Raw genomic sequence first — 15,013 nt, forward strand, 5'->3', positions numbered from 1 at the left:
AATCGAGAGACACCCACTCTTTCAAAGAGATCCTCGTACTCACTCTAATAATCAAGACTATTTTATATTGACAGGGCGACAGGTTGGTGACCATACTGCGATGGTGTTATGGTATGCAAAGGATGCTGCTGTCTATTCTTTGGAAACTTGTTTATAAGCAGCGGCAATCCTTTATAATTAATTCACAAGTGTGAATTATATAAAATTCTATCCAGAGAATCGAACAGGCGACCGTCGATCATAAGTCTCAGTCTTTACCGCTGGGCTAGCACTGCTCATATTTTGTATACAGAAAATATATTCGAAAGTAAAATAGCTCTTTCATCATCATGTCAGCTGATAGACGCCCACTGTAAGACATAGCCCTCCTTGCCTTCCTTTGGTCACTACGATTACTTCTTGCGCTTTCCGCATCCACTGACATCCTACGGCCTTGACTATGTCGTCGATCCACCTATTAGGGGTCGGGCACCCACCGGGTGTATTAGGGTAGACACATGGGTAAAACAGCCAAAAAGAACACTGAAATTACCAAGGAATTGCGCATTGAGTGAATACGGGCAGCATTTTCCTTTACGTAATAGTATGGTTTTTAAAAAAATCTCACTAACTTGGAATACTTTCGTAATTTAACGAATATCATCAGCGAGCAGCACTTACAGTAATATACTTCGCTTTTTCCCTCCTATTCAGCGGCAGAATTGTTTCTTTGCCTTCTTTGAGCCTTTCAAAATCAAGGTTACGTAGCTCTTTAGTAATGTAGCGATTGTCGAAGCGCGATCCCGTTTCGTACATGTGCTGGTAATTTTTAGCTCTGCGAATTAATTAATCTTTTCATTTATGCATTATGTAGAAAAGATAAGGATAAGACCTCTGCATTTGGCAGTTAATAAATAATAGCATAATACTCATATTGATATCTCTACTTGTTTCATTATCAAACCCTTGTTTAATTTTATGAATTGAAACATCTTTTCTTCGCGGTAGTATATTTTTTATCAATATACCGTCTAGGTAAAAAAAACTGAGTAGCCTTTTACTATATTTATACACTTGTACCTACTTTCTCTGTTTTGATACAGATTTTCTAATGTATGATCATCATAATTTTACCCTCAGGAAGTCCGCTGCTGGACCTCCATCGTAGATGTTCAATACGACCGGTTTGCGGCTGGAGCGTTTTGTATCAACCTTTTAGATGGACGCTCTACTCTGCGTTCGCCAATCCACTCAAGGACTTTAAAACCTGTCGTCAGAGTCTGGGCATCTGCCGGAGATTCTCAATACCCTCAGCTTCGCCGTTACTGGAGCTGCCGGGAACTTGGGTCTTTTTATCTTTCACACAGGAGTTATGTGCCTATTATTACCACGTTCACCAAATTGTATGTCAAACATACAATTTGGTGAACGCTTGCAAATCTGTTCGAACGCTGCCGCCCATAGTTCTTAAATATTTTTAGCAAGTTTTTATAGCTTCCACTAAAAAAGACAGCGAGCAAATTCTAAACGCCGGTTCCATAGATAATGTTTATACATTACTATAATTCGCTTTGAGAGCGCCGAAGTTTTAAAAAATGCTACATTATGACTCAGAGTTACGTTGGGATGTAGAGATACAAATATATTATGGGTTCAAACCCTATACTACCTCTTGACGATGAGTCGGCTTTATCTTACCATCAAGCATACTACTAATCATCATATCTTAATTGTTTAGAGATATATGTATGGTACAGCCTATCAAAAACTCAATGTTTTCAGATATAATAAATAACATAATGGTAATATTAAATAAGGATCGTTTTCAAATTTCGGATTAATATATATCAAAATTATTTATTGTTTACTATTTGACCCTGCAGACTTTTTACTGCTAAAAGTTATTGACCTGTCGCATTTCACTAGCAAGCATAAATTAAAAAATAAGCAGAAAGCGGACTTACCTGAAAATAATAAGCAATAGAAAAAGGCTTGTGACACAGGAGCTCCACGACAACCAAGTCAAGAGTGGGTCAGCTCTGTTTCTAATCTCAGTGACGATGCCGGCAGCCACTTGGCTGGCCGAGCGGCTTGCGTTGCTGCTGAACGAGTAGGAGTGGTGGACGTGAATTTTGACGAGGAACAACGACTGGATGCGGTTTGCGAAGTTTTGAAATTCTAAACAGAATTTTCGATTTTTACACTAATTTCTACTCTTTATTCGTGAGTTTTTAAGAGAAAGCGTTCACAAGAAAGATTTTTTAAACGCACTAGATTTCGATCCTAATTAAAGTTTAGGAGTAAAATTGGCTTCGGTGGTTACTTTACTTTATATAGTGTCTTCTCGGTGAATTCATTCATATATTTCATTATACGAATACATATGGATTTATGGGCTAAAACATTGCTCCTTACGCATTGCGTTTTCATACACACCAATGTAATGCCTGCTATAATTTTCAGCGTAAAGCGTCGAAGAATCTGATCATACAATTCCGAGAAAAGTTTTTGTAAACAATGACTAGAAATGGTAAATCTACATAGGCATAAAGAATCGGTAATGTTTAACATAACACCAATTTTATATTGTTTTCGTTCGAATCTGTAATCTGGTCGTCTGCATTTCATAGACAAATTGATAAGATTCAAATAAGACGACCAAAAATTATAGATTTGAAATAGACTGAAACTTCTCTAAGAGAAAATACGGTTCACTCGTAATAGTGGCTTCTGACCTATAAGCTCGATATAGTTTTATGGTTGGCTGATTTATCAGGTTTTAGTTTTAGCGTACGGCTTTTTATTGGTCAAAAATACTTTCGATTCCACAAGTTTATTCAAGCGCTTTAATTTTTTTTAAGTACATAGTTCAGGTGGAGCCAAGGTTCTTGTGGGCTATTCCCTTACATCCAGTCACGTCTAAAAGACCTAACAGCATTATTCATGAAAAAATAAATACAAAACGTCATGTGCAACTAACTTCTTTTCATCGTAGCAACAATTGTGGTCCTTGTGTAGTCGGCAATTTCACATATTCTCTTGTGAGGTTTCAGGGAGTAGCATGACACGTCAGCTAAATAGGTAACATCACAGGTCCGAGGCAATTTAGTGCGTTGTTGGTGAGTGCTATCAGAATCCGATTCGCGTAACATGCGGGAGCAATAATGATAAGGGGTTCCCAGTTTTGAGTTGCATTTTGTTGTGACTGTATTAAGCCATGGAAATGATGATTCTAGAATGCTTGCTGAAAATTTATAGGGTTTTAGTAGTCTCTGAAATACCATTTTTTTCAATGTAATGTAATTAATAGCTAAGACATTAACCATAACCAGTATTGTTACTAGTGTTTTCTAATCATGCAGATATACAGAAATATTGGCACTTTTAGCTGTTTATTGAAATTAAACACTCGCCAGGTGTATTATACGCAATGCAGTAGTTTGGCGAGTGTTTTTTTCACCAGTGCGTGTTTTTCAGTAACACGTGACTGCAAATAGAATTTGTTTTTTTTTAATATATTTTATAATAGATTTATATGTTATCAATGAGTCTCTGAAGTTATTTTAGCCAAATCAACTGTAGACAATCAGATAATTTCGACAGAATACTGGTTCAACCGAAATTAGACACTAAAATGCCACAGATGCACCATACTCGCTGGGTCTGGAATGTCAAAAAGAGGCACTGTGGATTCTAGACACTGTTATTACTGCCCAGAAGAAAACAGGTATGATATAAAAATATCGTCATCGATTCCGTTAAAGCGTTTCTTTATGGATAATTCCTTTAATAATGAAAAAAAACGATCGAGAAATATACGCAGATGTACACTTTGTGTAGAATCATATTACTCTTTATGTTCTCGTTGATTGGTTTGCAGTATTACTTCATCGCTTATAATCACAAGGTAGTGCAATGGCCATAAAAAGTAAATATTGAAATTATTGATTTTATATAAACGAAAAAAAAAATTAATATTAACTTCGTAATTTAAAAAATGTCCTACCTTAAAAGTAATTTAATTAACTTAAATTAACTTACCTATAGTTATCACCATCCTGTTAGTTGACACTAGTAGTGTTTTCACTTTATTAGTAACACCTTTTATTCCCTCCGTCATTACTTTTATCCAATCTTTCATTGCGTTAAATGGATTCTTTATAGAATCAGTGATATGCTTCACGCTTATTTTAATTTGTTCCTAAAAAATATATCCTTTCTAAACACGTGAATACTTTTTGCGTATACGATATTCAAAATCGAGCTTATTTAACATTAATTATTTAACCAATTTTTAACCAGTAATAATTTGACATTGAATTGGCATATGTCGCCAACATTTTCTGCACATTTTTGGTGCTTTTAGTCCGTCCTTAGTAACCGATTGCGACGAGATTTCGGCATTCTTGTGCACCTTGAATTTGAATGCTAAACGCAAATAAAGTAACAATCCAAACCGACAACCAAGAGACATAAGAATTAGATTGCCTTTTAAGTCTGCAAAACATCTTTGCAATGGCCCAAGTTCAGAGTTCCGATATTGAAACTGCTACTAGCAGTCTTCAACCTTTTTGTGCTGTGTGATGATTGAAAAAACGTTTTTTTTTTCAATTCCAAAAATTCCAAGTCTCTAAGTTTTATGAAGTGAAACTTTTTAATCATTCATAAATTTTAATAAATAATTACTTAAAATTTATTAAATAGAACAATTAATTAAATAGAATAATTAATAAAATAAAATAACCTGAACCCATAGTTTATCGTTTGGTTTGTAAGATAGATTGACTTTGTTACTAATTGATAAAGCTTTCTTTTCTTAAATATTATTTTACCTGGTTACAAGCCATCGATTCCGAGAGCACCTCTGAATTCTTTAGGGTATTTGTGGCGGGGCCCGTAAGAATCAATACGAGCGCATAACAAGTCAGTGTATATCTCCCAACTCGAGAGAAAAATTGCGGTACAAGTAAAAATGTTAAACATCTGAAACAAATATTTAATATTGATTATGGGTTAATTCAAAACATTGTCTTTTTTGCCAAGGTATATGATGGTATACTTATATACATATGTATATGTATCTACAAATATTTTTATATATACACATAACTAATTATATACATATATATATATATATATATATATATATATATATATATATATATATATATATATATATATATATATATGTTTGTGTTTGAGTGTATATACAATATTATTATTATTTTATTACGTATACATATACCCTACTTATTGGTATAAAGTGCCTAAAGGGCAAAGACAATAACTGAATTTCATATGTTATAAACCAGCGTTTTCCACTGTCTATGATCCCCCTGCGACCTTCACACTGGATTTTAATAGTCGATTTAGTGTCGATGGCATTTAATGGTACAATATTTACCGACCAAAAGAGTTTTCAAGTTCCGCTTGAAATGAGCAACTGATTCAGTCTCGGGGAACGTGCGCGGCAGTTCGTTATATACCCACCCCCTCACAGATACTGCGAGTATATTGTTTTTGTAAAAATGTAGTTATAGATTTTGTGCAATGAAATTTTATTCACGAATGAATGAAATTGATTTAACCTATCAACGTAGGCAGTATGATATATCGAATGGAAAGGATTTTTGCGTAAAAAATGTTACACTATAATAAAAAAAAAATTATTACCTTACTCGATAACTGAAGGCCAAACCTAGAGTGAGTAAAACCCCGATGATAGAACTCATAATAGTTGCGTGCATTAGCGATATCGATAATTGAAATACGAAAAACATAAAGCAAAGATATGTAAAGACGATTCCTCCAATGAAGCCGATAACACTTTTCATCAAAAAATTGGGAAATGTTTGATCAGTTGTCAAATAAACAAAAAAATTTGATACCGACGAGCCTTCTGGGTATAGATTTCTAAATCTTTCAATCAAACGTTTTTTCATATTGTAGCTACGTGACCATTTCTTAGTCAACGTATTTCTAGGGATTTCCACATTAGAGTTTAACACTGAATTAATTTTTTCCTGTTCATATTCTAATCTACATTTCTCAATGATCCTTGCCTTCCATAATAATGCGAAATTAGCCATTTTCGAAAGAATAGGTGTATTTGTTAAGTATCTTGTAAATAAACCAATTTAAAAATAATCGACGTCATAGTCCCGACATACAATGCTTTTTTAAAATGTAAAACACAGTTTATTTTTCACAAAATCATCACTTGACAGAAGGATGAAGACAAAAATTCTTACCTTCTTTAACTTTTTATTCTTTTTCATTTGTAAGCAGCCAATGTCAAGAGCTACCGGAAGCTAGAAATAATACTTCTTGTTTTCTTATGACACCGGCTTTTATTTTCTGAAATATCATAGAAGAACTTTAATTAAATGTATATACATACCTATAAAATAAATTTTATAGCAGTAATTTTTTTACCAACAAACCAATATTATTATTTGGTTGTATGAAAATATATATGAACAGAAACGATAACAAATAGCTTCCTTCATTAAATAAAAATGTATTACTTTAAAGTTAAATTATAACTTATAACTATGCGTCTGAAACTGAAAGTGCAATAGTTGAAACGATATTATTGCTTGCAAAAAATTAGTAGGCGCTTGAAAGGTGAAAGTTATATCACATAAAATATTACCCGAGTTTTTTAACATAATTTATATCAAATAAAAGAGTAAACTTTAGGACTTCCGTTACTTTTATCTTTTAGGCTTTTTTTTCAATTTTTATTTATGTCTTGAATCCAACAACTATACAATCTATAATATAATTATTTTTTATTCGCCGACCAAAGTTAATATGGCGCTTTTCATTTTCTTATGCAAGAGGATTAGATGTTTATAGTGGTTATTATGACTTAGAGATTATTATGATCTATAGCATTCGTCTACTTTTTTCATTTGATGTGATCTTATCTTTTTTTCCACAATGATGTACATAGTATATTTTTAATGTGTCACCTATAAAGGAACACACAAGGGAAACATTATTTATATGTTAACTTTTACTGTACTTTTAACTTATGTGTGATGCTGGTGAACCTAAATAAATAAATCTAGTTGTCTAGTGTAACATTTAACATAAATGCAAAAGAACACTTTTGCACCATGAAAATGAGTTTTAGTTAGTACTAAGTCAGCATCAGCAACAATTTTCATATTTTCTTTTTGTAAACGCTGGTCATTAAATAGATAGTTTATTTTCTTATATTAACTCTTGTCCAGGTGACACAGTATGGTCTATAGCCAGTATAAATTTACTGAAACAACGTCCACCTACAAGTTCGTTGACTCGTTAGAGATTGTCAATAATAAAATTAAAATGTGCTCGCCCGGTTTTATAGAGGATCTGCGCAAGGGATTCTTCATTCATAAAGCATGCGCAGAACACTGCATTGCTACAAAATCAACTTCAGACTGTTACAGCTCGGGTTAGATACGACAGATCAACTTTTTCACGGCTGTTTCTTTAAGCTAATTTTGCTTACATTGTGTTAATGCGTGTATATCTCTAGTGAAACATTGTGAAAATGTTCAGATCAGTACAGGCTATTAAAATATAAAGGAGCCAAAGAAACGTAAGTATTTTTAAATTAATAATAGCTCATTACGAAGGAGTTGGATTTTGCGCAATGTATGTTAATAAATATGTATATATTTACAATGTAGATTTATTTTAAAACGATTATTTTTAATTTTATTTCAACAGAAAACTATACATTATGATTTATTTAACTTCTTACTTTAAAGGTGTATGTACCATATGTTCATTGGACAAGAAACATATGGTAACATAATATAAGGCAATTAGGTAGTTATTAGTCGTAATTAAAATTTTGACATTATTTCGATTATAATAATAAATTAAAATTAAAGAAAAGTGTGGATACTACATAACTATATAAAAAAATTCTTTTCCTCTTTGTTTTCTTTGTTATTTTAATTGAATAACGTTTTATTAAATTTCATGGAAGTAATTCTTGGTCACAAGTCCTTAAAGCAACAAGTGCATGTTATGATATTTTTCCTACAAGAATATACAAAAAGTAAAACTTTTCTTCTATACATTTCTTCTCTAACTTTGTTCTGGTTAATCGTTTTTCTTCCACTTTTATTGACAGTGCTATACACAATTTCAATTAGTTATAAACAAATAAATATTGTATTGTTGTTTCAACTATTTTTATGTTTCAATTATGTTGTATAATTAATTCAAGTAGATAGATCTTAACTTTTGATCTTATTTTGAAAAGACTAAGTTATGAAAGTTTATTTAATTTGAAACCATGGGAAACTCTTTATATAAAAGTAAAAAGTATTTTTCCTTTTAAAACTATTTTACCCTTTTTAATTATTTTGCATTTTTATTTTTATTGAATCAAATATTGAAATAGGAAAATTATGTTATAAATTTAAACACCCTTTTATGTATAAATCTTTATTAATGTGTTGGAATTATCATTACATGTTACTTTAATACCATGTCTAGTATTATGTGATAATCCAATTACAGAAGAAAAAGTTATTCTTGTAGTCTTGCTGAGTTTGCTATATACTCATATTTTTCTCATATTACTGTGTCAATAGGTGTTTAAGTATTAGTAACTGTTACCGAGCAAAAAAACTTGGTATACATATCTCATATCATTGTAAACAACCTTTTCCTAAAAAAATAAATATTATATAAGAAGAAAGTGACTTAATATATCATATACTATTTGCATAATTTTGTAACAATGAGCTATTGTTATTAAACCTGTTTGTTGTGAAATAAATTTATCACTCTGAGATGTTGCATTGTAAAATTGACATATTTCCCTAGGTAGGTTTTTCGGTTAAGAACTAAGGGAGGCAACTAATGATGAAGTTTTAAAATTAATTATATATGGAGTCTACTGGCACAAGTTGATATAGTTTGTAATATTACTCTCATAACTCCTACCTGCCTCACTTATCCATTTACATAATGTTTTTCAAATGCGATCTATAATAAGCCAACAGTTATTAAACAGCAAAGAAATATTGGTCAGACAAATAGTGGAACCTTTCAAAATCAAACAGCACTTTAAAAAATTAATAGGAAAAGCTGGAGGAGGCTTGTGTTACAACACATCCCAGTAGGAAATAAAAAGATATTTGCACTATATCTTAAAGATAGTTACAATATAGGGTAAATAAATGAATTAGCCAACAGAATACATATTTACTTACAACAAGATGAATGTTACAGTATCTAATCATTGTACATAACAGAAACAATATTTATTTTATAAAATAAATATTTTAAGTCACACATTATTTTATTTTTTTGCATATGTATTAAAGAATAGTTTTTGGCATGAAAGGGAAATTGACTATATCTACTTCATATATCAATTTTACATGTTACATTGCTGATAAGGAATGCATACAGACATGAATAGAGACAAATTGATGTACCAACAATGATCTATAAATACATTTTCTACTTGTATGTGTATCTTTATAGGACATCTGTCATCCTTTGTAGTGGTTACTTATTGAATGCACACCTTTGTAGCAAACTGTCCTCTGTGGAACTAAGAATACTCGCAACTTTAATAAAGTGTGATATTGTTACAATTTTAGCATTCATCTCAATTGTGATTTTATGTTAAATTTGTTGAATACTGAAATTCTATCAAATAAGTAAACTATGTTACTAATGAATAATCTGTGTGTTACCCATGTTGTGTTACATTTTAGCCCTTAAAAATTGATCTAAAGATGTTTTACCAAATGAACACACTACTACAAATTATTTTAAAAAATATTTTTCTTTATTAGTCTTGTTATCAACTATGTTTCTTAAGAATACATACTTAAGGGCTTTTGTGTCTCAAATCCGCGATGTCGCAAGACGCCAATGCAAACCTAGCATTTTGCACAAATATTGATATCTGAAAAACAAATCTTGATGTTAGTTAATAAAAATTAGTTTTTTGTAATGATTTATAATACGAATTAACAGAATTTGTCGCAATCGCAATGATAATGTTGAGTATTATTATGTTATATTATTTAGTTTTTTTTTTAAATATTTTATATATATTGGACTAGGACATGAATATTTATAACAAAATTTCTGTTACGAAAGAATGCACTCAGATTCGAATATTGTTTAATTTTGGAAGCCATTATTGAAGTCAATAAATTCAATTGGTGTTATTTCGACAGAGATATTACTTGATGTACGCCATCTAGGTGTGTTTAAATGGTGACTTGCAACACTAAGAACGTGAACCAAATTAGTAAGGAGCCTCCTTTATTTTGGAGAGTAAGTTTTGCAGGAATTTCTTAAACAAAAGGATATATGCCCGCTATGCGTCTAAATGTCCGGCAATAGAGGTTATAATGATCGTGCAATTCCTGTACCGTAACGTATTTTTTATGAGCACGGTGTTTTACAAATATTTATACAGTAGGACCCAATCTTAGTGTTTATAATTAATAATGATAGCATTACACTACAAAATAATTTAGTTGTTTTATTAAACAACTAAATTATTACACAATATTTTGTGGAATATGGTTTTGAGTGAAACCCTAAAGCTAAAGCCAAAGTTGCAAAGTATTCTTAACTCCAATATTATCTGGGTCTGTTAAGTAATAAAAACAATACAGTTAGCCTTGTTTAACCGGCTTCATGAAATTTTATTACGAATGCGTCGGTATAAAGTTGTCTCGCTAGTTAATATGCCGCAGCAGAGTATATTCGACGATAAACGTTCTCGCGAGAAAGTTATGGAACAAATAGAACGAATTGTTTTTTCAAATTGCTTATTTTACATAAACATATACACGCTATATTAGAAGGGTTTGTAAAAATTGGTTGAAAAGGGCTTTGGATGAAGGTGCAATCCGAAATAATGTTGGTAAATCATCTGACGAAAATAATCAGCCTATTTTAATTTTTTTTTTCATCATTATAATATCAGCTGTAGGTCGTTCATTGTTAACGATAGTCTCCAGTAGATTTTCAATAGGACCGGTTGAAAACTGCGTGCATCTTGCGTCTTTCGACAACCTTAGCAGTCGACTATCCACCTTGTGTGTGGTGGTTCTCAATATAGAATGCAAAGGCCCCAATGGCTATTTGTTCTGCGAGTTAGTGGCCTGCCCCTGCCACTTCTACTTGCCAATTAGCTATTTATCGGCTGCTTTCGTTCGTTTACAGATTTTCTTATACTCGATTTGATCTCGAAGAGAAATAGAGAACACAGCCTTCTCCACGGCTGACGACGAAAGGCCATATTAATTCATCATCGTAATCATCATAGCAGGAAGTCCGTTGCCTTATATCTCTTACTTGTTTGTGTATTTGATATGTCTGTCCACCTTATATCTCCTACACTGCGCTTGTCGATCTGTGGTCATCACTCCAGAACCTTAAAGACCTAGCGGCCATCGGACCTTCTTGCTTTGTGACCTGCACAGTGCCAATTTAACTTGCCAATTATTTACTATTTATGTAATTTGCTTTGATAATATTAACGATTTTTACTATTAGAATACATACTTATAAGGAAGTCATTGGTTTTAATGGTATGATTATGAAACAATTTTTTCATCATTTACCCTGAAAATTATTACGAATTATGCTTATTACGCGTTTATGAATAATACAAAGAAGGAAATTATACTTAAGTGGATGTCTTGTACACGGTACCGGACAACGTAAATGCAAAATGTATTTTCATAATGCAGCGACATTGCAACGTATATTGTTTACGATGACTAATAATGTTGCAGTCGCGTAGCAATTGCTTCTGTAAACTATGAACAGACTAGTTTAAGTAAATATCTGCAATAATATACTGTGATAGATATTGTCATATGAGAAGGTAGTGGGCGTGGTGGGATGATTTTGAGGTTATAATTTAGCACATTCTTTGACCTTTATATTAAGTAATGAAACTCTAGTTTAATGATAATTTTAATAAATAATTGAAATAATCGAGTGTATATGATGATATATTCCTATGACATAGTCACTATAATGAAACGATAATTGTTATAAATAAAATTAAATTAAAAGCTTTAACTTTTTATTAAATACCAGTTGCTCAAATAGAGTTTGTACTGTCAAAAGATATTGATATATATCTTTCTTTTATACAAGGTAAATAAATATAACAAATTTTAAAGCTTTAATTATTTATATGTCTTGATAACTTTTACGAAATACATTAAAAATCAATAAGTAAACTCTTAAATAAAATGTAAATGACATATTTTTTTATTATATTTTTATTGTAACACTCTTTAGATCATATCTTAAATTCGAATACATCATAACATGACGTTTTTTGATTTTTATTGATCTCATATCCTAGAGATCTGCTGCACTTTGTGGATGGCACGAGATGGTAGTTTTTTTACTGTTTTCCTCGTAATTTCTACTAAAAATAGCCACATTTTATATTAAGCATTTTTTTTATTTATTAAAATAAAAATCATTAAACTAAATTTACACTAATAAGTGAATCTTTTAATAATCTCTTAATAATTAATCTATTTCAAAGCATTGAAAGTTATATAACTTTAAAAGTATATTAAAAGTAAAATCAAATTGAGTGCAATAACGCGATTTTTCTGTGAATGTCACCCTTTGGGTGACATTCGGAAAAGATGTTGAATGAATCATCCTCGGCTATAATAGCTTGCATTTATGACTTAATTTTGTTTTTTATACTCGATAAAAAACAAATTAAAACATCCTATGTAGACTCAATCCTTGACAGATTCGTGAACGAGATTTGATCTTACTCTTTTTCAGTTTTGAAATTAAACAAGTAATGCCATTTATACGGTTTGCGTTGCCGTGCTTACATTGGTATTACGCATCGTTTTTTTACTAACGCGTGACCAGACTAATATAAAGCATATGTTCCGACCACAAAGTTCGACATTGTTGTATAAGAGTAATGTAATTCATTAATGATAATGAATTTTATGTTTATAAAATGCACCTGTGAATTATTAATTAGCTATTAAGAAACATTTTCTGCAGCATTAACAGAATTTTTTTTACTGTTATCTGAATATAAGTACATATGCATGCTTTTAATGCGCATATATGGATTGTTATTTATACTGTTATTTGATAAGGATCGATGGAGAGACATTTTTTATCTACGGAAAGAAAAGAAAAGCTTATTTTATCGTGATCTTTTTCAAGTGTAACATATAACTTTTCATAAGGTTTCTGTTTTATCCTATTTTTATTGATATTGATAATTTTTTTGTCCATAATGTCACCAATGTTGAGCCACAAGCCTCTTTTACAAAAGCTTTGTAATCGTCTACGCCTTTGGCCTGACAGTCAGATATTTTTCGTATTTTTGATCAGAGTGTTTGATGATTTCCTTACGGATGTAGCGCTCACGCGAGTACGGTTAGTAGTTATGTGAACCCTTTGGGAGGTAAATCACCTCTAGCTGCTAATCGTGTATATCGGTGTTTTATAAGTCAACTTAATAAAAAATATTAAGAGAAATTCATTATGATATATTTGTTTTCTCCCAGGCAATGGACAACGAGCAGCCTCACCAAGAGCTGGTGAAGTGCGTGGTGGTAGGCGACACCGCCGTCGGGAAAACACGTCTGATTTGCGCACGCGCGTGCAACAAGCACGTCTCGCTCTCTCAGCTCATGACCACGCATGTACCGACTGTGTGGGCGATCGATCAATACAGGATTTATAAAGATGTACGTTAATTTTCATTATATCAGTCAGACAGGTGCCATGGCTACTTCTTGCAATCTTAACTACGTCGTCGGTTTACATAGTGGGAGAGGCCTACCCATGCTGCGTCTACCGGTTCGTGGTCGCTCGGTTTCAACGGCCATCGTTTGCATGAGCGATGTGCCAATCTTTTGCCTAATTACCTGTTAACTTCCTATTTTTCAATACATTTTTATTAGATCGCTTAATAAATGTGTAATGATGTTTGTGTTTATTTAATTTAGAAAATTCAACACATTACTACCTAAAAATTGATATTTGCTGGCGAAATACAGAGTGATTTGTTAAAAGTGCTTCTAAATATATGTATGATTTATAAATGACAAATATATTTATACTAAATCTTATATTAACAGGTACTAGAGAGATCATGGGAAGTAGTGGACGGTGTCAACGTCTCACTGAGGCTATGGGATACCTTTGGTGACCATGAAAAGGACAGGAGATTCGCTTACGGAAGGTAAATGTGCATTATTTGTAAGTGAAAATTAAATATATGAATACTTATCATTACGGAGCCAGAATTATTTATGGTATGTTGTAATGACATACGTTATGTTGGTTACCATGTGACGGTCAGCATTGTTTTAGGAAACCATTGCGTGATATTATGATTAGGGCTCAATGGAAGTCGCTGAATGTGGCGGCAGCGCAAGGCCGGTAATCGTGGCGATCTTTAGAGGAAGTTTATGCTTTGTAATGGGCATCTTTCGTTTCAGATGATGATAAATACTTTAGGATTATCACAATTTAGCAAAGTTTTCAGTTTTTTTATTATTTACATAACATTATTTTGAATTATTTATTAATTTTTAATATTTGTCTCTAGTTCGTCTTTATTCAAGTTTGATTTTAGTTGTGTAATTCGCATTGTTTGCCGCATGCGCATTTATCAGCGGGCGGTGCACTTTGTTGCACGACTACGACTGCATCTGCGAAAGTGGCTAAATATTGGTCCTTTTCTTATTTAAACTAAATTACCCAAAAAATACTCTACTCTCTCTAAGCATAAAGCTTATTTTAAGCGTTGAGGCTAATATCGGTATCCAAAACCATCTATGTAATGATAATCCGTCTATACCAGGTATTTACATTTACTTAAAACAATAGTGATTTAATTATTTTTGGGATAAAGAACGTCTCTACTCCCAGTGTTCATTTTTTTTAGTGGCCCCCGTTATTGAGGACCTCTTGCACACTATATCTTTTCTTTTTATTTGCTGTACTCTTCTATCATCTTCTTCTAATTTCC

General features: G+C 31.9%; 2 protein-coding genes across 2 annotated transcripts in view; one reads left to right on the plus strand and one right to left on the minus strand.

Moving 5' to 3' along the window:
• LOC137925827 (uncharacterized) overlaps positions 1–6,068 on the minus strand; it is a 40,635-nt gene extending 34,567 nt beyond the window's left edge. The window contains exons 1-6 of the mRNA XM_068769286.1: positions 5,653–6,068; positions 4,812–4,962; positions 4,021–4,180; positions 2,960–3,223; positions 1,944–2,157; positions 661–814 (exon numbers count right to left, since the gene is read on the minus strand). Coding sequence (XP_068625387.1) covers positions 661–814; positions 1,944–2,157; positions 2,960–3,223; positions 4,021–4,180; positions 4,812–4,962; positions 5,653–6,068 — 1,359 coding nt within the window. The remainder of the gene's footprint in view (positions 1–660; positions 815–1,943; positions 2,158–2,959; positions 3,224–4,020; positions 4,181–4,811; positions 4,963–5,652) is intronic.
• A 1,382-nt stretch (positions 6,069–7,450) lies between these two features.
• The window catches only part of RhoBTB (Rho-related BTB domain containing), a 32,088-nt gene continuing 24,525 nt past the window's right edge, over positions 7,451–15,013 (plus strand). Inside the window, exons 1-3 of the mRNA XM_068769443.1 lie at positions 7,451–7,573; positions 13,542–13,724; positions 14,118–14,221. Coding sequence (XP_068625544.1) covers positions 13,545–13,724; positions 14,118–14,221 — 284 coding nt within the window. The 5' untranslated portion in view covers positions 7,451–7,573; positions 13,542–13,544. The remainder of the gene's footprint in view (positions 7,574–13,541; positions 13,725–14,117; positions 14,222–15,013) is intronic.

Source organism: Battus philenor, unplaced genomic scaffold (assembly GCF_028537555.1).
Source record: "Battus philenor isolate CCGP_79_NKW_IND1 unplaced genomic scaffold, ilBatPhil1.0.hap1 SCAF_28, whole genome shotgun sequence".
NCBI classification, from domain to species: Eukaryota; Metazoa; Arthropoda; class Insecta; order Lepidoptera; family Papilionidae; genus Battus; species Battus philenor.